The sequence below is a fragment of the Euleptes europaea genome, chromosome 16 (genome assembly GCF_029931775.1).
Source record: "Euleptes europaea isolate rEulEur1 chromosome 16, rEulEur1.hap1, whole genome shotgun sequence".
Taxonomy (NCBI): domain Eukaryota; kingdom Metazoa; phylum Chordata; class Lepidosauria; order Squamata; family Sphaerodactylidae; genus Euleptes; species Euleptes europaea.
In genome coordinates, this window is record NC_079327.1 from 54,160,137 (window position 1) to 54,186,801 (window position 26,665).

General features: G+C 43.2%; 1 protein-coding gene across 1 annotated transcript in view; it reads right to left on the reverse strand.

Annotated features, from left to right (window-relative positions):
* DMD (dystrophin) overlaps window positions 1–26,665 on the reverse strand; it is a 1,354,185-nt gene that overhangs the window by 622,406 nt on the left and 705,114 nt on the right. Inside the window, exon 44 of the mRNA XM_056862020.1 lies at window positions 7,194–7,344. Within this exon, the coding sequence (XP_056717998.1) occupies window positions 7,194–7,344 (151 nt within the window). The remainder of the gene's footprint in view (window positions 1–7,193; window positions 7,345–26,665) is intronic.

The window sequence follows — 26,665 nt, forward strand, 5'->3', positions numbered from 1 at the left end:
GAGCATGCAGCAGCGATAGGGCAAAAATCTGCCCTAAATATAGTAAAATTTCTAAGAACCAGGGAAGGACACTTCCTGCCAACCACACTTAAACTATACCAGGCAAAATCATTGGCTCAACCGATGTACGGGACTATACTTGGGCCACCCTCATCCACCTTTGTTCCACTGGAATGTGTTCAATCCAAATTCTTGAGAGCAGCCTTACATCTACCTCACTGTGTATCAAAGGCCACAGCCAGATTGGAGGCAGGATTGGTGAGGGTGGAGGCAAGGGTTTGTGTGGCTTCTATCATTGCATGGCTTCAGCTAAACCTTAACCCCCAAGGCTTGCTACCCCTGTTAGCGCAGGATAAATTTAAATCATCTTGGCTAAAGGAGGTTCTCAACAAATTGGCCTGGCTGGGCCTTTCTCCATCTTCCCTATTAGCCATGGGGTTAGAACAAACAGCAAGCTTTTTGAAGCAAAGGGTTAAAGATGCCAAACGTCAGGCAGACCTGGGGAAATCACCCTTCTTCTTGGCTCCAGAAAAATCTAGATATCTAGTTACCCCTGCAGCATATTTCTCCCATTTGGAAATTATTAGCTATAGGAAGGCCTACACTCCAGCCAGATGTCATGCCCTGCCCTCGGCTGTCCTCGAAGGAAAATACAAGAAGACGCCAAGATCAGAAAGGCTATGCCCTTGCAGGTCAGGAGACATCGAAACCACCGAACATGTATTGTTCAGCTGTTCATTCTATCATGAGGCCCGTATCAAATTCATTGCTCCCCTGATCAGTGAATTCCCTGATAAACCAGTAGAATTCCTGACTAAGTGGCTCCTGATGGGTGATACTCCACACTTTTCACTCCCGACCCCCAAATTCTGTGCCATCGCAATCAAAACTCAAAAAAATAGAATGGAAAAAAAATTACTTGACTTTGCTCTATTTTCAGAAATATTAAGACGTTAAGTTAATTATTGTGATTTGTTTTAAAATCTTACATTTTAATAGCATTAGACTTTTATCTAATTTTGTAATTTATATTAGTTTTGCAGTTTTATTAAGTCAGATAATTTTATGTATAACTTTTGGCTGGTCAAACAGATCGTATCAATAAACTAAGGTAAAGATATGTGAGTACAAAGGGGGGCAATTCTTGCTGATCGCCCCTCCCATGGAGACCTCCAGTTCCCCTCCCATGGAGACCTCCAGTTCCCCTCCCTAAGCTATTCCTGGGGATCTCCCATTTCCCAGGAACAGCATTTCAGTGGATGTTTTTGTCTGCTGCAAGAGGGAACAAGTGGAGAAAATCACCTCCCCTTGTGCCCACGGAAAGTGAGGTGGGATCCAAACCAATGTTACTCCTAAAGAGAGAACTGTGAATAGATGTAGCCCAAAGTAGCTAATTAAACTTTTCATTTTAAGAGGTCTTATTTTTCTGGACTATATCACACCACCAATAAAATTAATTGTCTTCTTGAATCTCACAGAAGTTAGGTGCAAAATCAGATCCTAATATCATGCCCCCAATCTGCTCTTGAACCTTATATCTTTTTAAAATTGTTTAACATCCAGCAGGATGAAGATTTCTGGTGAGCTCAAAAGCTCGCACAATGTTGTATGTCAGTTTTGCTGGTCCTGATAAACTGCCCATTCCTGAGGGGGAGAGCTGAGCTGGTGGCTGGAGGCAGCACCACTCCAAAGGAGGATTCATCCCCCACCACAGAAGCCAAAATACTGCCCTCACCCTCAAGCCCCGTGGAATGCTCCATAGGGTTCCATGGTAGTACATGATCTAAATTCCTTGGATACAATTGAACATGATCAAATTCCTTGGATACAATTGAACATATTTTATGTGATTGCCCTCTATATGAAACACCTCGTAGAAAATGGTTAAAAAACTGGTTACATCCCAAGTTTTACCTGTCTAATAAAGCTAAATGTCAATTTTTAATGAATGATTCAGTTCCAGAGGTTACTGTGGATGTCGCCAATTTTTTAGTAGAAGTTCTAAATGTCCAAAAACGTATAACCTCTGATATCTGATGTTACTGGCTATGATTTTATCTTATCGGTTTTAAGATTTATGACCATTGTTCGTATCAATTGTAACAATTTATATGCCATTAAAGGTTTATGAATGAATGAATGAATGAATGAAATGATCTAAAAAGGTGGTGTAAATCAAGGTGAGGGCAAAGGGGGTGTTTCCGGCCTGAAAGGGCCTAAAAGTTGCTGCTCCCCTGGACCGTCCTCAGAATACCCCCCAGGAAGTTGGTGTCCCAGGGCAGTGCTGCCACAGTAGTGTAACGAGGGCCATGTGAGAGGCCCTACGCCAGCATCTGTGCTAGTCTTGCTGGCACAAGTAGCACAGATGCTGGTACAAGGGGCACAGACGCCGGCATGGGCCCCTGCTCTCCTCCTAAAGAAGTTCAGCTCTCAAAGTGAGGGATGGGCTGTAAAAGTATTAAATGGATTTTGTTCTTGTTTTTTGGATTGAGAAGACCAAAGTACAACTTTATCTCCACTCATAGCCAAGCATTTTATGTTTTTATTATGTTTTACTTTGTAAGCCATTGTGAGCAGATTCTCTGGAGAGAGGCCACAGAATTTTCTAAGTAAAATGAATTAAAAATGCAGAATAGTAAAATTTAATAATAAAGCAAGGGGAAAAATACAATGCTTACATACAGTGAAAACTCCCCAGGAAGTATGTTTTTTTCTGGTGCCTAAAGCTCAACTAATTTGGTACAAGGTCAACTCAGTGGGAAGAGTTCCATGAACAAAGCACCACACCAAGGAAAGCCCCAACTCTAGTACTTAATCACCTTAGCTCTGAAGATGAGATCACAGCTTATGAAGTAGATTTTTACAGGGACAAATTCATATAGGAGAAAGCAGCCCTTCCAATACCCAGAGTTTCAGACAATCTTGGGTTTTAAAGGTACTACTTTGAACTGACCCAGGAAGTGATATGGCAGCTTGTGCAGACATTTTGGAGTTTTAGGTCACACTAGAGTTCCATCTAGACTAGCATCCTATTTAACACAGTGGCCAATCATATGCCATGGAAAGCCAAAATGCAGGACACAGAAACCAAGGCTTCTAGCACTGACATTCAGAAATGTATTGCTTCTGCATATGTGAGTTCCCTTTAGAGATAGATATTGATGGACCTGCTCTTCATGAATCTGACTAATCACCTCATGGTTTTCAATACATCGACAGGCAGTGAATTCCACAAATTAACCACTCATTCACTGAAGGAGTACTTCCTTTTGTCTGTCCTGTATCTATTGCCCATCAACCTAACTGGGTGTCCTCTTTTTTCTGAACTGAAAAGCTTCAGGATGTTCAGCCTTTCCTCCTAGGAAAGATGATCCTCCCCCTTAATCATCTTGGTTGCCCTGCTCTGTGCTTTTTTTCCAGCAGTTCTGCAACATCTTTTGTAGGAGATGGCATCTAGAACCCTACAGTATCCCAAATAAGGTTGTACTGTACAGGGGAATTACAATATTGGCTCTTCTATTTTCAATGCCTTTCCTAATAATCCTCAGCATGGAGTTTGCATTTTTCACCAATACTTTATACACAGTTGATATTTTTACTGAACAATCCACTACAGCTCCAAGATCTTTTCCTCTCTCCGTATCAGCCAGTTCAGACCCCATCAGCACACATTTAAAATTAGGAGTTTTTGTTTCAATATTTTCACCATCTGGACAACCGGGTATTACCTGCAAACCTGGCCACTACACTGCTCATCCCCAATTCCAGATCATTTATGAAAAAATAAATAGCATCAGGAAGTGATCCTTCTCAGACCCCACTGCTTAGTTCCTTCCAGTTGGCAAGATATGGTCTCTCTAACTCATATCAGAAAGCAGTCTTGCTACAGCATTTTGTACTAATTGAAGCTTCTGAATCTTCAAAAGAAGCCCCACATAGAGAACACTGCAGTAACAAAATTTAGATGCAGGTAGCTGTGGCCAGATCATGATTTATGCATGAATTGGTCATAGTAAACTATAATTTTCCATTGCATAGCAACTGTTTAAATTCTAGTATATGAAACAGTGGTGACAAAATATACAGATTTTAGATAAGTCCAGGATGCCAGTTAGGCAAGTATCACTAAGCACTATTAAGGCTGAGAATGAGGTATTAATGGTCCAAAGATCACATAACAAGTTCTTAGTAGAGGTGAGATTTTGTTCAGGGAGTTGGAGCTAATGTGTTGCATTTACAGTAGCAAATATGCAAGATTCCATGCACATCCTGAAATACTATATAATAAAAAACTTCATGTATTTTTAAAAAGTTTCTGATAGTTAACTTTATTGTGAATTATGTTGTTCTGAAAATTAACCAAAAACACCAGCACTACTTTTTCACATGACTGATGCTAGATGTAAATTTACATGTGAAAAAGGGTATTCCACAACAAGGATGCTTCCACAGAAATGGTCTTTTCTTGAGTCACCACCTACCTAACTTTGAAAGGTACCTGGAGCAGAATTGGAAGATCCATATGGGAAAAGATGTTCCCAGATCACTGAGCTTTAATCAACTTGCTGAAGTGAATCTGGAAACAAACTAGCAGTAGTAAAGTTTAACAAAAAACAAAAACAATAGAATATGTTCTTTACAGTGGGTCCCATTTAGTAACTTAGTTATTGCATTCAGAACTAGCTGCAAAACAGAACTTCCTGCTGGGGCAGCTGGGCTGAGCGCCATGTTTCCTGGACTCTCCAGGAACAATCCAAGAAATGTTCAAATTGGGGTGCTAACTAGCACCTCAACCCAGTCCTAAACAGTGGACTTGGGAAGCAGGAATTCCCTGCAGCCACTTATGCGGTTTGACCTCCAGAACTCTCCGAGGGAGGCTTCTAAGCCCCTCGGAAGTTTTGATGCCGGTCCTGCGGGCAAGGGAAAGTCATCGCCGGAACATTTCATGGGTAATCAAGGTTCAGTCCTCCCCCTTCAATCACCATCTAAGAAAATTATCATCACCGTAACCTTATCATCCAACATCTGTGTAAGTTGCAAGAATTCTTTTGTCTTTACCTTGAAATTGAAGCTCTGGAAGATCGTAACAATCATCAATGCAATCTGCATCTCTCTGTCCAGAATATAAGTGACTTTGTTTGTTTAAAAAGACTATAGTTGAATGGCAGGAGCCTTATCTATTCGATCTCCACTTTGGCATAACAAACGGGACGGCTGACAGACACTCTAGCTACCAATTAGAAGCCGAGGTGTTAAAAGGGGTGGGAGCGAATGGGCTAAATTCCTCTGGAAATGACGTCTTTCCAATTCATCAAAGAAAACCATTGAGACTGAAAGGGAAAGATCATACAGGAAAATCGCAGGGCTCCAAGTGTGTCTTTATTGTGCAACACGCAACATATTCCTACTACTGGAAAACAAGACAGCCGAAGGTCCGCGATTTAAATAATGCCCAGCTCACCCCCTTCTTTTACAATCGAGCAGAGTGTCAATAAAACTTGATGGCCCTTTACAACAACACTAATTGTTTTACAGCGGAGAGAAGAATTTACAGCCATTTAATCCCGGGACCTGTATAATTGATGAATAGAACCACTACAAGGTCTTGGACCCTGCCAATATATTTAGAACAGCACTTCTTGATATTGGTGAATTATTAGAACTATTTTCAGAAATAAACATGGGAAAGGCCGACGAGAAAATACAGGAAATGTTAACAAAACACATGGATGCCTTTACTAAACAATATGAGCAACAATCTCAACGTCTGGCTCAGCTAACCAACATATTGACTAGTCTAACTCAAACTACCAACCAGACTAGTCAGAAATTGGACATTTTGGCAAGCGAAATTACAAATATGAAATCTCAAATATCTACAATGAAAACTGACATGGGAAAAATGGATACTTCAATTAAAAAGGCAATTGAAGAACAGAAAGATATTAAAAATAAACAGATACTTCAAGGTAATCAAATTCAAGCTATACATTTCCAACAAGAAAATGTTTTAGACCAACTGGCTACTATGGAGTTAAAATTAAGACAATCGAACGTACGTCTTCGCAATTTTCCAGAAGCAATGGGATGTACCAGAATAACTATCATAAAATCATTGGCTGACCTGATTCATATAAGTGAACAAGATCTGGATTATGCAATAAACAAAGTATATAGAATTCCTTTACCCACCAGTCTGGAGAAGACAAAGGCAAGAGATATTATGATTTCCTTTTATGATATAAGGATGAAAGATTATATTATGCAAACCCTCTATGATAATCCTTTGTCTGTGAATGGAAATCCTCTTATCATTCTTAAGGATATCCCACGACATTTGATGATGAAGAGAAATATGTACAAAGAATTTACTGGGACATTGAAGAAGAATGGAATAAGATTCTGCTGGATCTTCCCACAGGGACTCACTTTTACCTACAAAAGAGGTCAGATTTACTATCACTTCACAGGAGGAAGTAAAAAACTTTTTGAAGAACTATGAAAAAGATCTAGCTGGCCTTAACCAGGAGCCACAACATCAACAAGAAGAGGAGAAAAAAGGAGTTGGCCTTGACATCTGGACAAAAAAGACAGGACATCAAAAATAACAGAAGTGTTGGAAAAACAAAAATTCACAGCAAGAACAAAACTAAAAGGAAACATGCAGTTTATGGGTGATAGAGAGAAACAGAGGGCTAAACAGGGATTTAAATGATGACTAGGGAATTTTGTATTTACTGATCTAATCCTTTTATCTTAAGAACGGTTTTGAAATAAAATCTGTTACTATATATGAAATCAATAATAAACACGTACTAATTTTAAATGAATTGAATAATTTAGAATTAACTTAGTAATCAAAGAAGTTCTGGATTAGAACTTCTTTGCAAAAGAATAGATAAATTTATAGCAAGATGGAGGAAGGTGAGGGGGAAGTCTCTTATTTGAATATCTTTTCATTAATAGATGAATATGCTTTTCGATGACGCTGTTAAAGTTTTTTATTGTATGATTTATGAAATGAATGTGTTGTTGAAAAGTACCAGACAGTAAAATATTTTAAAAATAATAAAAAATTTATGAAAAAAAGAACTAGCTGCAAAACATGTTCATGTAAACAAAACATTAAATGCATATGTGTTTTCTCTGTAGAACCTTAAAGTGACCAAATATTGTAAGATGTTACAGCCTACCTTAAGGTTTTGCTTGGTTTTGTAAATGTCAGGATCTTCAGATGCTATCTGTATTTTAGCTAAATTCTGTTCTGCCTCAGTTAGCCAGAGGTTACAATTCTTCATGCCATGGTGGAAATTCCTCCACTTCTCCACTGATCTGTCAAACCGCCTGTAAAACAGAATAGGAACTATTAGGATACACTTTAGAACATTATTTGATTTCCATCAGCCAGCCAAATGTTTAAAGTATTGTTTGTTAAAATATTTAAACACATGGTTTTAAATGAACAATGGATGCAGTTGCTTCTGAAACTGATTTGTCTGACAGACAGGGAGGGGGGAGATCATGATGCATACCTATTCTCTCCAGGATCAGAGGAGCATGCCTATTCTCTTAGGTGCTGTGGAACACAGGCAGGATGGTGCTGCTGCAGTTGTCTTGATTGTGGCCTTCCTAGAGGCACCTGGTTGGCCACTGTGTGAACAGACTGCTGGACTTGATGGGCCTTGGTCTGATCCAGCATGGCTTTTCTTATGAATACACATTACAAAATATATATCAGTACTGGATCCACAAATTTTGGGATATTGTGCTATTGCTGCATTACAGAAATAATTTGCAACTGGACTGTTGTGTGGGCAATTCAGTCCAGGTACCAGTCACTGATATGGTACTACAGTAGTGCAATATTAAATGATGGGTGGATGTAGCTCATTCGACATTACTATTACTGATTCTCTATCACCAACACAAGCAGATGAAAGCTAAGAAATTCCGTACAAACACATTTATTAGGAGATTCTGAGTCACTTTACAGTTATTATAATTATTGTAAATGCCAGTGAACAACAATGGCATGAATGGCTCTGTATTCATGTAGTTGTGCAGAAAATGAAGCTTCTTGGAAAAATTATTCAGTTAAGTTTTAGATAATACTTTGTATCAAGACAGCCAGATTATTAAAAATAAGATCGGTTAGATCTATTTTGATGCTTGCTCAAAACTGGTTTTCAAATTGTGACTTAAAGAATGCATTTGCCTGGTTCCGAGTCCGATGCAAAGGGGGAAATTCCACCCCTCCTGCTCCTGATGCTTAGCTAGCATGCCTCTGTCCCTTTCCATGGTTTGCAAACTCCCAGGCGTCAGGTGTTGCTTTGCATGGTTGCAAACGTGTTGCTTTGCATGGTTGTGTTGCTTTGCATGGTTTGCAAACTTCTTCTGACCCTTTCCATGGTTTGCAAACTCCCAGGCGTCAGGTGTTGCTTTGCATGGTTGCAAACGTGATGGTTTGCATGGTTGTGTTGCTTTGCATGGTTTGCAAACTTCTTCGCACCTGCACCCGCCCTTGCTCCCCGCAGCTCAGCTGTTTGTTGGGGCTGGAAGCTTCGAGTGGGTGGCAAGCTCTGCTAATTGCAAATGCACATTAAGGAGGGGGGACCTATTTCGGAGCCCATATCTCAGCCCCCGCTGATCCAATCTTTACAAAACTTGAGGGTTATTGCAAGAAGGGTCCTTTGAAGCTACGCTGAAAGTTTGGGACCTCTACCCCCAAAAATGCCCCCCGGAGCCGTGGAAAGGTGCGGTTGTGATTTTAATGGCTTTATTCGGCCGAATTTTTCCCCGAACTCCGGACCTCATGCCGAATTACACGGACCCGAAGTGGGGGAGTTTGGACTTTGGCATTTCCCGAATAAAAATGGACTGAATTTTGCCGAATCCTAATTTTACCGATTTTTTTTCAACAGCCCTAGTATCTACCCTTAGTCAGTGTAGCCCATTCAGTTAGTCAGGTGTAGCCCATTCAATATTTTGAAATTTTGCTGTCTATCACTAAACAAAACATACTAGTTTGCTGCTGAAGTCTGGGGACATAAAAGTCTGGGAACCTTACACGCTTACTTAATACATCTGCAAGCAATGACACATTTTATTTTTTAATTTTTACAGAATATAGGCATTTTGAGTATTTCATATGCATTTAATTTACATATCCATTCTGGATCGACACAGGATTCATTGGAAGCAAAAGCAGGAATACTCTCACTGCCAGAGGAAGGAAAATATATATTTCCAAAATGTTTGGTATGGAAGGCACTATCCCTCTCAAGTGAGTCATACACATTGACAAACTTAATAATACAAATAAGTACTAATTCCTGCTTTGGAAGAAATAGAGAAACATAAATATTAGCATAAAAAGATATGAGTATAACTCTTCTCTTTTATATTTTGAATTCTACACAAGCTATTCACTGTATATTACATTGTTTTCATTTCCTGTCTTTGATATTAAAGTTGCATGCAAGTCAGAGTCTGAGAAAGTAGTGTCTGAATGACTTTACAAAGTTGATAGACCTTTGTTTTCAGTAAATTCAAGAACACGATATATTTTACATTTCTAAAGTATTTTCTCTCAGAAATCTTTCCCCCCATTTCCTCCCATTTCAGCATGATGAAAAAAAGATGTGGTTGAGATCATTGAGTCTAGATGCTACAATTAAAATTATCCATTATCATTTCCCTGGAGAAAATAAAAAGAATTTGACTAATTAAATATATTATATAGAAGAATGCAACACAGCACAACTCCCTAATCCTCAAACAGGCATAAATGTCATTGGTAATAAACATTTATATTTCTCAGCTTGTCAAAGATTAATTATTTAAAGTCCTAGAAACCAGTGAGCTTCAAATCACATACTTTACATGAAAATCACATAAGCTTAGTTTATGACTGCCTTAATTAATATTTGTAGGACACAAAGGACAAAAAGTTCATATCTGCTTCTGGATTATGATGTGCATGCATTGACCCAATATTTGGAACTCATAAATGCACAGAAGCTAATATATATATATTTACCACCTACTTTGTGATAGCATTTCAGTGATAAATTGTAGTTGTCATTTCCCTTGACTATCAAATGTGCTTTTCCACAAAATTTAGTCCCTCAAGATATTTCAAACGTTCCAAGAATTTTAAAAAGCCCTTAATCTATGTTTGACAGTCTTTCAGGTAAACATTTACTGAATGCATTTAGAACCATTGCTTTCTCCATCATTTCCATTAATACTCTCAAACCATGAAACAGAGCCAGAGACACTAGAGAAGCACTTTTTGTCCCACTATAATGAAAATTAGCATTTTTGAGAACTTGATTCTTTTTGACTGGTTACACAATTAATAATGGCTTTATTGGTAGCAAAGAAATAATATAATCAGTGGCAGTGCATGTACCTGTCTATTTTACAAGTATTATCTCCTTGGTACTGTCTCATTAACAAGGTATATACATACACACACACACATCTTGGGTGTCTTTGTTCATTTCAATGTTTTGCTTACACCACTTAAGTAAGGGCCAAACAACACATTATGTTTTTAGGCAAGTTGGGTCTAGGTTCCTGCAACCCAGCTCGTTCTCTCTGCAGTCACTGAGCAGCTGCAGGGAATTGCATGTTAAAAATCAGAGGCCTAGAATGCTATGGTTTCCTAACAACTGCCACTGAGGGAATCCATTGCTTAAAGCTACAGATGCTCCTTTTATCATTTTTGGATTTTTAACCCCTCTCATGTATTTTTTGTTTTTGTTTTTTAGATTTCATATTTTTCTGCAAACCTGGAGGCCTTTGACAGGATGGACTGGAGAGGGCCAGGGGTCACATTGCATCTGGGTTTGAGGCTCCAACGCCCTCCATGAATGTCTTGGACCTGCTGCCCATCTCGGCCAAGATGGAGCTTACAGTGATGATCGCCCATCCCCAGCAACAGCCTGCTGTGACCCACTGGCTCTGGCAAGCTGTAGCCCCTCATAGAACCATCTGAGCCTGCGGAAGCCTTGGCTGTCAGGAAGGGGGTCCTTGTGGGCAGAAACCAGGGCTGCTTGGTGCACACCCATGGAGGTGGGTGCTGCTCCTACTCAGTCCATCACTGCTGTGAGATGTGGGCAGTGGGAAGCATTATATAGGGCCAAGGGTCAGAGGGCAAAGGGCTACAATCAAATATAAGCACTTCTAAGTCCTGTTGATTTTTGCGGGTAAAGTTAAAGCAGGTGCTTAAATCCCTGTTGAATTAATGGGGTATTAACTCTGGCTGAACTGTATCCTACTATGTTGCAATCTTCAAAATTTGTGCCATAAATATGAATTAAAACGTAAATCCCATGATCAGTGTTTTCCCTTATATTATTCTTCATGCATGATTTCAAATATTAACAAGTATACAAAATGCTGTAGAACATTTTATTTATCACTAATTAAAAGAAGACTGGAAAAGAAATCCAGTGACCCTTCTGCTATCAGAACACACATGATTTTCAAGGGCAATAGAGACTGTTGGTCTTTGCAACAGAACAGAAAAACAAAACAAAAAGAGAGTGGTTTGTGGCATCTTAAAGATAAACACATTCAATGCAGATTTTTTGTTTAAAAAGTAGAATTTTTTCATAGAATCCCCCTTTACTACAATCACTTATGTGTATAAAGATCAGGGGTCTGAAGATTATCAGTTGTCATGACAATGGTGTAAGCATCAGTAAACAAATAATGGCCTGACATCAACAGATCAGAATCTGAGGAACGATACTTAGATATCTTTCATACAAAACGTATGTAATCATGTAAATCATAAAATAGTAGCCTATATTTATTCTCTTTTGCCTTACTACTTCCTAGTTAAACCTGTGTGTTCAACAGCTGCAGAAGATGAGCAAGCTGCATGAAGTATTTATAAGCTATTTTCAACAGAAGAAAATAACCACCATTTTTAATATGGCAACTACACCTATGACATTCTTTCATATCCATTTATCCATTGCCTACACTATCTTTATTTCCATCCTCACGTTAAAAACAGATGTATCTTGGGTATAATGTTCTGCTTGCTAACAGTTCCCTATTGATTCCAGTTGTGATTAAACTTATAACAGTTTTCTCTTTTGTTTAAAATATAAAGCTTAATCATTGTATCCAAAGACTGTTCTCTAGCTATATTTTTAATGAGCACAGAACACTTAAGTTGTATAGCTTGTCTGTAAACGTGAGCCGTTGCATCTTCAGGCAGTAGCATATGATCTGTTGGTTCAGCTGGCACTAAGAAATTACAGCTTGTATGTAGGAGGTCAGACATTTCTTTTTCAAATTAATCATGTATTTCACATTTTCAAATACATTTACCCATATTGAACATACTTCTACACACAGATCATATTGATAATGTACTATTCAAATATATTCCAATAATTGCCCATTTAATAAATACTTTTATTTTACTATTAAGTATCATGTGTTGCATCCTACAGTTGTGTGAGTGAAAGGTGCTCAGGCAGCAGCATTTTCCATGCCTCTTCCTTTGTCAGCAGTACAACACATGAAAAACGTCTGTTCAAAGACATAGACAAGATGCAAAGCAGCACTGGAGAAGGCATCAAGCAAAATCGCTATCCCTTGCTCTGGCACAAGCTATGTTATCAAGGAGATGATTGTGCCTTCCTAATTTCTGTAACTGCTTTAGTTCACAACTTCTTGCACCATTTCTCCTGTTCCCACAACAACTATAGAGGCAAGATCAAAGTAAGACATCTGAGGACTCGCTAGCTGTTTGATGAATCACTTTAGACATAACTGGTTTCCTGTCTTCACCCTTGCCTTTGGCTCATCTACCTTTATTAATGTCCAGCTCCTGATCCTGCCTGGATTGATGACCCACAGGGGAGGGGAATCTGATCCAGTAACAAAGTGCTGTTCTCAGCCCTGTTTGTGAAAGGCACAGAAACAGTTATGAAAGTGGGATTCATGATGGAAATTCTTGGACATTTGTGTGTGTGTGAATGTGTGTGTGTGTGTGTGTGTGTATGTGAGAGAGAGAGAGAGAGAGAGAGAGAGAGAGAGAGAGAGAGAGAGAGAGAGAATACCGTATTTTTCGCTCCATAAGACGCACTTTTTTCCTCCTCAAAAGTGAGGGGAAATGTCTGTGCGTCTTATGGAGCGAATGTGTGTGAATCCGGCCCCAGGGAGAAGGGCAAAGCTGCCTAGGCAGCGCAGAGCAGTTTTACCACCCCTCCCCCCGTGCTTCCCGGTCCTGGGCAGGCAGCACAGAGCAGTTTAAATACTCCCCCATCCGGCTTCCAGGGAGTCCCTGGAAGCCAGGTGGGGGGGGTCTTGAAAGTGCTCTGTGCTGCCTGGGATGGCAGCGCAGAGGAGTTTAAAGACCCCCCCCCCCGCCAGGCTTCCAGGAAGTCCCTAGAAGCCGGGTGGGGAGGGTCTTGAAAGTGCTCTGTGCTGCCTGGGATGGCAGCGCAGAGGAGTTTAAAGACCCCCCAGCCAGGCTTCCAGGAAGTCCCTAGAAGCCGGGCGGGGGGGTCTTGAAAGTGCTCTGTGCTGCCTGGGATGGCAGCACGGAGGAGTTTAAAGACCCCCCCCCGCCGCGCTTCCAGGGAGTCCCTAGAAGCCGGGCGGGGGGGGGGGTCTTGAAAGTGCTCTGCGCTGCCTGAGATGGCAGTGTGGAGAACTTTCAAGACCCCCCCCCCGCCCAGCTTCCAGGGACTCTGCTTTAAAGCCTCCTCTAAAAACTTGTTTTCCTCCTCTAAAAACTAGGTGTGTCTTATGGTCAGGTGCATCTTATGGAGCAAAAAATACGGTAAGCCTTGAACTATGAGTACAGTTTTCAGCAGTTAAAGGCAGCAGTTGTTTCCTCGCTATAAAACACTATGAAACAAATAACACTTGAAATATTTTTTTCTTGGAATATATTTTCAAAAGTTCTGGATCTGTTCAGGAAAATATATGAAATTACTGTAGTGGGTTTTTTAAATGTCTACTGTGCATTTTATAGCAAAGACAAAATGAAATCGTGTGGCACCATAACAGATTCACCATGGTGTAAGAATAAGAAGACTATAGCCCATTTCATCAGATCTAATTTATGATAGTTTTATGCAACATAAATTTCCTAGTGTTTTTAGTGCTACAATACTACATTTCCTTTTTGCTGTGACAAATATGACTACCCCTCTGGAATTTTATAATGGGATGTATCTTGCATGCAAAAAGAGCTTGAAGAGTTTTTAAAACTGAGGTTATCACATATGACAATACCGTTCAGATAGTCTAAGGCATCATCCATGTTCTTTTTCCTAATCAAAATTTCAATGCTACCTATCCAAAATTATTAGGATTTGCTATTGGTGTTTAAATATTTAATTGACTCCCCTAAAAAAATAATCCCTAGATGCTCTGGTAGTGCATAATAAAAGATTCCAGCCAGTCTTAATTATAGATTATCATAGCTAGAAGTTCTTATTTCATGAATAATAAAAGGCAATTTTTAACACCATATAATTGAACCATTGGCACCACATATTATTTGAAAGTGCGCACATGAACGTGCACACAAACACACTTTATAATACATAATGTGTACAATTTACTGCAGGTCAATATACTGCATGGCAGTGTGAGCTCTTGACCCATCGAACCAGAAATCACCACAGAGACAATCAGATTCCAAGCAGATGGCTTTACTGGTCAAATAGGCAATACAGTGCATTGAGGATAAGATGACAGCTATGACTTGTCTTGCCCGTTATTTGGAAATATAAGGCAGAGAAACGGCGGGAGATTACAAAGCATAAACAGAGCATTATTTCCCAGGAGTGGCGTTCCCAGGCTTTGGTATGTGAAGCCGTCCTTGAAGTCTGGACGGTTCAGCAGAGAAACGAAAGGAAACATCTAAACTGAGATAACAGCCTGACATCCTGCTCCCCTTAAGGCCCCCTCCCATCCGGCAAGGGGGCTGGTCTGTCTGGGTAGGTATTGTGAAAGTTGACGAGTTTGGGGGCGGAGACATCCCATGCGCGAACCCATTCGTCATAGGCAGGGGGGAAGTGTTTCCAGCGGATCAGGTATTGCAAGGCTCCGTGGTGTATGCGGGAATCGAGGATTTTGGAGACTTCGAAATGATCCTCCCCCCCCCACCATTATGGGCTGTTCAGGAGGTGGCTCAGGGTGCCATTGTGGGGAAGCAACATGGGGCTTTAGAAGGCTGATATGGAAAACGGGGTGTACACGCCTCAGAGTTTTGGGGAGAGACAGTTCCACTGTGACAGGATTTATGAGGCGGATGATGGGAAATGGGACAATGTATTTAGCATTGAGCATATGGCATGGACGGGTGGAGCGCAGGTTCTTGGTGGAAAGGTATACCAAGTTACCCACTTGCACGTCCCTACCGGGGGAACGATGCTTGTCGGCGTGCGCCTTGTATTTGCGCTTGGCTCGGTCTAGGTTGCTAACCAGCCAGGGCCATGTTGTACGGAGGGTGTGTGCCCAAGAGGCAATGTCGGCATCCCCCTCCCCCTCTAAACCTTCTATTGGGGTGATAGGACCGAAGTCCTGTCCATACACCGCATAAAACGGGCTGAAACCTGTGGACTGATGTACAGCATTATTGTAGGCATATTCTGCAAAAGGCAACAGTTCCACCCAGTCATCTTGGTGGTAATTGACATAACAACGCAAATAGCATTCAAGTACAGCATTGACACATTCGGTTTGACCATTCGTTTGGGGATGGTATGCACTAGACAACCCCTGCTCCACCCCCACCAATTTGAGAAAAGCTTTCAAAAACTTAGCCATGAAACTACTTCCGCGGTCGCAGATTATCTTGCGCGGAAACGAATGTAGTCTAAAGACATGTGACACGAAGAGGCGGGCCAACTTTTGAGCGGAGGGGATCCCCGCACATGGAACCAAATGTATTTGCTTAGAAAATAAGTCAGTGATAACCCATAACACAGTTTTTCCCCCGCTGAGAGGGAGATCCGTCATAAAATCCATAGCAATCACTTCCCAGGGTTTGCTGGGTATTTCAAGTGGTTGCAGTAGTCCTGGGGGCTTGCCTTGAGATCGTTTGACTGTGGCGCAAACAGGACAGCTGCGAATAAAAGAGTCAATGTCAGAACGCATTCCCCCCCCACCAAAATTGTCTGCGCAACAGGTGAAGGGTCTTTAGGAACCCAAAGTGTCCAGCTGTTTTTACTCCATGAGCCAAGTGTAAGACGTCTTTTCGGAGCGCTTTGGGCACATACAATTTCGAGTCTTTGTACCAAGAGCCTCCTTGTTCGATTACACCAGGAGACAGGGTTTGATCAGAGCGTTCCATAAGGCATTGTTCCCGAAGGGAATTTAAGAAAGATTCGGAGACGGGAACCCCCCCTTGTTTACAGTGGCAGTAGAAGCAGTTATGGGGGTTGACGAGGGGGAAGCGCTTACGTGCGGTGGTGTGCAGACTGCAGGCGGCTGGGCGGCCGGTTGGGTTGGAGGAGCTGGAGCGCCGGTCATCGTGAGCTTCCGTGGTGGGGGCAGCTGGGCGGCCGGTAGGGCTGGAGGAGCTTGCGCGCCGGCTACTGTGTGCTTCCGCTGGGGCAGCGTCTGGGATCGAGTTTGTACAGCCAGTATGGGCAGGGCTTCTCTTTGTGCGGGCGTAAATAAAGAGTCTGTTGGCCGATCGAGTTTCGTCGGATATTGAGGCAACCGGGAGAGAGCATCTGCGAGAACGTTTTGTTTTCCTGGGACATGCTTCAGGACAAAACGAAACAGAGCAAAGAATTCCGCCCAACGCTGTTGTTTCGCGGATAACTTATGGGTTCCTGTGAGGGCGGCTAGATTCTTGTGATCGGTCCAAACTTCGAAGGGGATTTTAGACCCTTCCAGGAATTGTCGCCATAGAGTAAGTGCATGCTGAACGGCTGAGGCTTCTTTCTCCCAAATGGGCCAGTTCAATTGGGAGTGCGCAAATTTCTTCGAGAAGTAAGCGCAGGGGTGAAGGAGACCATCTGGTCCTCTTTGGAGCAGGGCCCCTCCCATAGCTACGTCGGAGGCATCGACTTGTACAATGAACATTCGATTTGGGTCTGGGTGCAGTAGCACAGGTTCCGACGTGAAAAGGTGTTTGAGGGCTACAAAGGCGGTCTGGCATTGATCAGTCCACAGTATCTTAGCGGAGGGTAATGTAGCAGAGCTTCCTTTACCCTTGGTTTTCAGAAGGTCGGTGATGGGCAGCGCTATTTGGGCGAAGTTAGGGATAAATCCGTGGTAGAAATTAGCAAAGCCCAGAAACTGTTGTACTTGCTTGCGGTTGGAGGGAGGAGTCCAATCGAGGACGGATTGGACCTTGGCCGGGTCCATGCTAAGGCCATGGTGGGAGATTATATATCCCAAGAAAGTTATTTTGCTCTGGTGAAATTCGCATTTAGCCAGCTTTGCAAAGAGTTGGTGATTGCGCAGGCGGTGCAGAACTTCTCGGACCAAAGTGACGTGCTCGTCCATGGTTTTTGAATAAATAAGAATGTCATCCAAATAAACCACCACCCCGCGGTACCGTAAATCATGGAGGATTTCGTTGATGAGTTGCATGAAGACCCCTGGGGCACCTTTTAAGCCGAAGGGCATCACAAGGAATTCAAACATTCCAAAACAGCTAGAGAAGGCAGTGAGGGGTTCGTCCCCCTCGCGGATAGGGTAGTAGGCTTCTACTAGGTCCAATTTGGAGAATATACGTCCCTCTTGCAGTTGTCCCAAAATATCTGAAATTAGCGGTATAAGATAGGCGTTGGCTTGAGTAACTGCATTGAGTTTTCGGAAGTCAATGCAGAGACGTAGGTCGCCCTCCTTTTTTCGGACGAAAAACGCGGGGGCTGAGTTGGGAGCATTCGACGGGCGAATGAACCCTCTGGCAAGGTTTTTGTCCAGAAAGTCCCGTAGTACAGTGCACTCGGAAGTGCTCATAGGGTAGATCTTACTCTTGGTTAATGTGCAGTCTTTCACCACTTCAATTGTACAGTCAGTGGCCCGGTGGGGGGGTAAGGCATCACATTCTTTAATGTTAAAGACATCCACAAAGTCCTGGTATACATCAGGTAGGGACGGCGGTGATGGGACATCGGAGATTAATGCCGGAGCGGGTGGAGACAGCACCGCAACTTGCTGTCGGTGCTGGTCGCATTTGGGGTTGGCAAAGGAGATTTCCGTGGATTGGGGGGCGGTGCCTTGGGCTGGGGCTTTTGGACGCTTTTCTCCTTGTGTCTTTGGCGGACAAGGGAAATAAAGCGCCGGCGGCTTTCCACCTCTTCGGCTAATAGGATCCAATCCTCGAGGGTGTCGGGGTCACCCCGCATATACAACCAGTTCAGAATGTCAGGGTGTAAGGCTTCCCTGAAATGGTGAATTAGGGTGGCTTCGGGCCAGCCCACAATTTTGCTTGCTAGTCTTTGAAATTCATCGGCAAACTCTCGAACTGGAGTAGAGCCCTGTCTTAGTTGTAGAAGCTCCGCTTTGGCTCGTTCCCCCAGAAAGACAGACCCAATGGAGGACCGCTCCTTCCGGAGTCTTTGGGGCGGCCGCCTGTCCGCGCCCGATCCGCAGCCAACTGCAGTTCTTTATCCCTTCCGGCTTGAGCCTCGGCTTCCGCCTTAGCCGCTTCAGCAGCTTCCCTATCCGCGAGAACTTTTGCGCTTTCAAGTCTCAGAGCGGCAGCTGCGGTAATGTGCGGTAAAAGTTCCGTTTCCAGGAGCGTGAGTAGGGGGTCGGGATCCCCACCTAGCAATGGTTGCACTCGGACCGCGACCGCGGGTGCATCGGCCCCGAACGTCGAGGCCAAACGTTGAGCCAAGGTGGCTATTGTGGTATCCTTTGTACAATCCGCAAAGAGGAGGGCCGTCTGGATAGCGACCCTCTTGGCTTCAGCTTGACAGTCAGCTGCATTGGGTACCAAAGAAAAACCTGCCGGTGCGGCTCCCGCCATGGTACCTTTCCCCAAGGCGACAGGACGCGTTAGAGCCGTGGATGAGAGAGTCTCACGGGCAATAAGCTTATCCAATAAATCGGTTAGTATTTGTAAGTCCTCAGTTGCCAGCCGGGCATCATCCAGCAACTGATCAAAATCCTGAAGGTCTAAACGAGCATTAGTATCCTCCGACGTTAACATCCAGAGAACCCTCACCAGAGATTGCCACTGTGTCTGGACCAGTCCACTCAAGCGGCAAACCTCTGAATTAGTCCTAAAGAGTTCAGCTACTATGTCCTGTAGAAGGGTAGGATCCTCAGATGAGGACTCCAGGGTTCCAAGAAGCAGTAGTCATGGTTCACTCGGAGAGCGCCCTCCTAGCTCCCATCCGAGTGGCAGGCGAACCCTCCGGGGCTCCAGCCTGACTAAAGAATCGATGAAGAAGAGTAAGGATAGCTGTCATAATGTGAGCTCTTGACCCATCGAACCAGAAATCACCACAGAGACAATCAGATTCCAAGCAGATGGCTTTACTGGTCAAATAGGCAATACAGTGCATTGAGGATAAGATGACAGCTATGGCTTGTCTTGCCCGTTATTTGGAAATATAATGCAGAGAAACGGCGGGAGATTACAAAGCATAAACAGAGCATTATTTCCCAGGAGTGGCATTCCCAGGCTTTGGTATGTGAAGCCGTCCTTGAAGTCTGGACGGTTCAGCAGAGAAACAAAAGGAAACATCTAAACTGAGATAACAGCCTGACAGGCAGCTGGTAGCAATTGTTAAAATGAAAAGGGAAAAAAAAGATTTTCCAACATCAAAAGAGGTCTGGATTTCTGTATATATTTGAATGTATAGTATATACATTTGAATGTAGTATATTGATCAAAGTTTCCCAAAGTGGTGGGTAAAAAACAAAACAGAAAGTAGTTCCCTGTGCAAACACCAGGTCATTACTGACCCATGGGGTGATGTCATAACGTTTACTAGGCAGACTATATTTACAGGGTGGTTGGCCATTGCCTTCCCCAGTCATCTACACTTTACCCCCAGCAATCTGGGGACTCTTTTTACTAACTTCAGAAGGATAGAAGGATGAGTCAATCTTGAGCCGGTTACCTGAAACCGACTTCTGTTGGGATCAGTGCCCACCTGTATTTTCTCTAGCACTCACCAAGCTTTTCAAAAAGTAAATGGGGCTGTTGTAAGGCATGGTTTGTTACTGCCTGCCCTCATTCAAGTGGGCATGGTTTTCCATGGCAATGCACTGAAGAGCCCAGAAAAGAGCATCGGCCTATTCCCTGATTGTTGTCAGTAGGTCTGAGTAATGCCTGCCACTCATAGTAATTCAGTCCCCTACAACAGGACATACATAACTTCCCCATTACATCATGTTGGTACTCCTCTCTGGTCACACTCTGCAATGGAAAATTTGAACAGTCCTATGGCCACTAGTATCCTGACCCTTGTACAAATGGGGGCTTAGAGCCCAATGTTGCCACCCAAATTTCACAACAATGCAAGTTTTGGTCCAATGCTATTGCAGATCCTAGTTCTGCCGCAATTTCAGCCAATAGGATTGCACCCAGGTTAATCCATGCATAATAAGCACAGCCAAGCCCCCCTTTCTCATAGTTGGTGCTGTTCCTGAACCTTTCCCCATAATCTCAGATACTGAAATCGTTGGACCTCCTCATTAGAGCTGTTGAAAAAAAAATTCGGTAAAATTCAGATTCGGCAAAATTCAGCCCGTTTTGATTTGGGAAATGCCGAAGTTGAACTCCCCCGATTCGGATCCATGGAATTCGGTGCCAAGTTCTGAGTTCGGGGGAAAATTCGGCCTAATAAAGCCATTAAAAACACATTCACGCCTTTCCGCGGCTCCGGGGGGTATTTTTGGAGGTAGAGGTCCCATAATTTCAGCGTAGCTTGAGGGAACCCTTCTTGCAAGAATCCTTAAGTTTTGTAAAGATTGGGTCAGGGGGTCCCGAGATATGAGGCCCGGAAGGGCTCCCCCAAATCTTCCATAGGAATAAAGGCATTAAAAACACATTCACGCCTTTCCACGGCTCTGGGGGGGGGCATGTTTGGAGGTAGACATCCCAAAATCTCAGCGTACCTTGAGGGGACCCTTCTTGCAAGAACCCCCAAGTTTTTTGAAGATTGGGCCAGGGGCCCTCGAGTTATGGGGGCCGGAAGGGGTCCCCCCATCTGCCCATTGGAATAAAGACATTAAAAGGGATGTACTAAAACGAATGACAGGCTAGCCCATTCGAAACAACAGGAGCGGCTGCACAGCCCATTGGAAACAATAGGAACCAGCTAGAGAGAGACTCACTAACCCACAGTTAACTCCACACGAAGTTGGCAACCAGTGAAACCAGTAGAAAGCACAGTCCCACACAGAGGCAATCAAGCCCACCCCCCAGCAGAACAGGTAAACCCACCCCCTTTGGCTTCCCCCCTCACACACACACACCCACACACACCCACACAGAGAATCCCCCCCACATACACACTCACAGGAAAAAAATTATAGAGAATTAAAGAGAAAAGCCCCCAAGTGGGTCTTACTGTGGATGTCTTCTTCTCTTCTATCAGGAGCAGGGACTGGGAGGACTCAGGAGTAATCCAATACAATTCTAGCAGACTCACACACGCATACTCTCTGGCACGGGAGGTTTTGCCTTGGATTTGCCGCTCTCTAGATGCACATTAAGGATTGCCTGCTCCCATTCATTCCAGTGGGTGGATGGGGGGGGACCCCATGACTCGGGATTAATTGCCTTTTAGTCAGACCCCCGGGCCGGGGTAATGGTACGGCCCAACTTGAATGTGTTTTTAAAGGCTGTAATGGGCAGATGATTGGGGGAACCACTTCCGGGCCCCTTAACTCGGGACCCCTGCCCCAATTTTCACCAAACTTGGGGGTTCTTGCAAGAAGGGTCACCTCAAGCTACGCTGAACGTTTGGGGCCTCTACCTCCAAAAATGCCCCCCCAGAGCCACGGAAAGGTGCGGATGTGTTTTTAATGCCTTTATTCCTGTGGGCGATTTTTGGGGGGACCCCTTCCGGGCCCCATGTCTCGGGAGGCCCTGACCCAATCTTCACAAAACTTGGGGTTCTTGCAAGAAGGGTCCCCTCAAGCTACACTGAGATTTTGGGACATCTACCTTCGAACATGCCCCCCCAGAGCCGCGGAAAGATGCGAATGTGTTTTTAATGCCTTTATGGTTATGCTGTTGATTCGGAGCCCCTGAATTTGCTGAATTTATTTGGCGATCGCCCCGAACTCACTGAATTTGGTTAGTTGTTTTCCTGCCTTTTTTGAATTCGGTTCCATCCGAACTAGAAACTGCCGAATCGGGGAATATTCGACTGTTTTTCAGTTCGGGATGAACCAAATCAACAGCCCTACTCCTCATTATGACAGACAGAATACCGTATACTTCTCAATCTGTTTTTTTCCTGAATTCAACCTCCCAAAACTTTCTATCTGCTCAGCCATCACTTAATTTCTCTTTCCCCCAGTCTTGGCTGGCCAGCCTTACAGTCAGTCGTTATTCTGGGTTGCATCTGACCTGGCTAAGGACTCCTTCCCTCCTATCTAAAACCCCACCTGTTTATCCCCCTGCACCATTTGACTATTTTGGGCAACCCTGGATTAATTTCTCTGGAGTAGATATATGGGAGGAACACAAGTTGGGTTACAAATAACTATTGTTGGGTATAAGCTTAACATAGTACAAATAAAAAACAGGATTGTGAAAATATGAATGATTTCATTGATTTGTCACAAGTAAATTGCTCTGTGTTGTTGCCATTTGAATAGTTCACTCTCACTGTTATGACTATCATTATTTCACTTTCCTTCTTTTTATTTTGTATCCAGGACAGGGTAATAAATTGACTTGCAACTAGGGCTGTCGATTCGGTTCATCCTGAACCGAAAAACCACTGAATTTCCCCCAATTCGGCGGTTTCCGGTTCGGATGGAACCGAACTAAAAAAAAGGCGGGAAAAAGACGCGCCGAATTTGGCGAGTTTGGGGCGATCGCCTAATAAATTCAGCAGGTTCGGAGTTCCTGAACCTGTCTTTTTCCGCCTTTAAAGACCCCCCCACGCGCCTTCCCTGAAGGCATGCGAGGGCGCTTTAAACAGATCTGCACCTTCCAGCTGGAAGGCGCAGATCTGTTCCCCTCGCGTGCCTTCACGGGGCTTCCCTGAAGGCGCGCGGAGGGTGCTTTAAACATCTGCGCCTTCCAGCTGGAAGGCACAAATCTGTTCCCCCCCACGTGCCTTCACGGGGCTTCCTTGAAGGCACACGGGGGGCGCTTTAAACATCTGTGCCTTCCAGCTGGAAGGCACAGATCTGTTCCCCCCCCCCCCCGCGCACCTTCATGGAATAGTCTTGACACCATCAAGACTATTCAATATGTTGTAGTAAGTAATTATAGCAACAATGTACCAGTCAATACATGCACGAAACAATTCTACTCTAGCATGCAAGAAAATGCTCAGTAAAACCCTTTAATGCTTTTGAACATTGTCAGGATAAAACTGAATGTTTTCCTTCCTTAGCTGACAAACTACTCCAACTTCCACTCCTGCGGGCTTTATAGAAATGTACACAAGTAATCTGCATGATGGAGATATGCTTCTCTACTACATTGCACAGTAACTAATTTATTCTACTAACTATAAATGTTCAAGTTAATTTTGAAAAGCCTAGAAAACCCGTAGAGATTTACATATAAAAACCTGGAAATTTGCATCCATGTATATTATGGATTCATTTTGAACGAACAAGTTAAAATGAAACTGCAATACAGTGTGTTGAAGACAGGCTAGTATGAACTCATACAACCATATGGCAAGTTGTTATTTTTATGCTCACATTTAAATTGCAAAAGAGAGAGATAATCAATTTTTACAAGTCTACAGTGAGGGGAAAAAGTATTTGATCCCCTGCTAAATTTGCCCGTTTGCCCTCTGACGAAGAAATGACAGTCCATAATTTTAATGGTAGGTTTATTGTAACTGTGAGGGACAGAATAACAACAGGAAAAACCCCAGAAACCCAGAAGACAAAAGTCAGAGATTGATGTGCCTTATAATGAGTGAAATAAGTATTTGATCCCTTTGCAAAAGATGGCTTAGTACTTGGTGGCAAAACCCTTGTTGGCAATTACAGAGGTCAGATGTTTCTTGTAGGTGGCCACCAGGTTTGCACACATCTCAGGAGGTATTTTGTCCCACTCCTCTTTGCAGATCCTCTCCAAGTCAGTAAGATTTTGAGGCTGATGTGTAGCTACTCGAACCTTCAGCTCCCTCCACAGATTTTCAATGGGATTAAGGTCTGGAGACTGGCTAGGCCACTCCAGGACCTTAATGTGCTTCTTCTTGAGCCACTCCTTTGTTGCCTTGGCCGTGTGTTTTGGGTCATTGTCATGCTGGAATACCCATCCTCGACCCATTTTCAATGCCCTGGCTGAGGGAAGGAGGTGCTCACCCAAGATTTGACGATACATGGTCCCGTCCATCGTCCCTTCGATGCGGTGAAGGTGTCCTGTCCCCTTAGCAGAAAAACACCCCCAAAGCATAATATGTCCCCCTCCATGTTTGACGGTGGGGATGGTGTTCTTGGGGTCGTAGGCAGCATTCCTCCTCCTCCAAACACGGCAAGTTGAGTTGATGCCAAAGAGCTCGATTTTGGTCTCATCTGACCACAACACTTTCACCCAGTTCTCCTCTGGGTCATTCAGATGTGCATTGGCAAACTGCAGACGGGCCTGTACATGTGCTGTCTTGAGCAAGGGGAACTTGCGGGCTCTGCAAGATCTCAGTTCTTCACGACGTAGTGTGTTACCAACTGTTTTCATGGTGACTATGGTCCCAGCTGCCCTGAGATCATTGACAAGTCCCCCCCCCCGTGTAGTTCTGGGCTGCTTCATCACCCTTGTTATGATCATTGCAACTCCGCGAGATGAGATCTTGCATGGAGCCCCAGACCGAGGGAGGTTGACAGTTAGGGTTAGGGTTAGGGCTGTCACCTTCTCGCCAAGCTGCTTGGCAATAGTCTTGTAGCCCAGTCCAGCCTTGTGCAGGTCTACAATCTTGTCCCTGACATCCTTGGACAGCTCTTTGGTCTTGGTCATGGTGGCTAGTTTGGAATCTGATCGATTGATTGCTTCTGTAGACAGCAGAACCCTAACCCAAACCCTAACCCTAATCTGTCTGGTTGATAGGGGATCAAATACTTATTTCACTCATTATAATGCACATCAGTGTCTGACTTTTATCTTCTGGGTTTCTAGGGTTTTTCCTGTTGTTATTCTGTCTCTCACAGCTACAATAAACCTACCATTAAAATTATGGACTCGTCATTTCTTCGTCAGAGGGCAAACGGGCAAATTTAGCAGGGGATCAAGTACTTTTCCCGTCACTGTATTCTCTTACATATTGTTCACATATCATTATAGACAAAATTGTTCCAGGCTTGGCATATTTGTAGAATTACACAGCAATCCTATCTTTGAGTTACGTTGCTGGGCAGGAATTGACTGAATATTTTTTTTTATTTAAAAAAGAAAAAGACTATAATCTAACTGTGCCTTATGGACGATCCTAAAAGAGGGCACTAGCAGGAAAAGATTATCTGAAGAATATAGATGGTGTGTGAAAGTAAATCAGGAAATGTTGGATTTGTTTTTGATATGGAGAGTAGTTGATCTATTGCTTCTTGCCTAGAGTAACCTGAAACCAACTCCATTAGAATATCCTCTGCATCTACATACAAAGTAAGCTTTAACAGGATTAACACCATGTCCTGGGGCATTTTCCTTTCCCAAAACCCTTTTAAAACATTTTTGTAATATTCAGCTGGAAGAAGAGTTCTGGTGGTGGTGGAAACTGCCATTAAGTTGTAGCTGACTTATGGTTACCCAATATGGTAAAGGCAAGAGATGATCAGAAGTGGTTGGTCATTGCCTGCCTTTGTGTAGTGACCCTGGATTTCTTGGGTAGCCTCCCATCTAAGTACTAATCAGGGCTGACCCTGTTTAGTTCCCAAATTCTGACAAGGCTAGTCTGGGCTACACAAGTCAGGGCAAAGAAGAGTTCTAGGGAACTTGAAAGCTTACACGTTATTTGTCACTGGGTTGGTCTTAATAAAAGGTATTTCATGGATTGTATATGTTGGGGATTAGATAACGAGCTTCGTTACATGTCAGACAGACAAGGGTTAATATTGATTGTATAGAATGCTGACCAGTTCTAAAAGGTGATGTAATCGCCAATGTGTTAGTTAGCCATTGGTCCGAGTTAGCTTCATTGAATACATGCTTGTTGTCACGTACACAAGTAATCTGCATTTTACTGCTTTCTCTAGTTCCTTTGCATAGAAGAGAAAGCAGTACCCAGTTACCTTTTGAATCTCACCCAGAGAAGATGGGATTTTTCTGTCATTTTGAAATGCCATATGTTTAAGCTTAGTAACTGTCAGACCTTTCTGGCATGTTTACGAAACTTAGCTATGTAAAGAGAATTTGTTGTTTTAACCTCCCGTGAACCTTTTCCCTAATTTTAGCAAGTAAAGATTGTTTTTAGTAAGACAAAAGGGACTTTGTCTATTCTTGAGTGCGTGTGAATTGATTGCTAAGCTATAATCAAACTATCCAAACCTCTGATTAAAGACCTTTTCC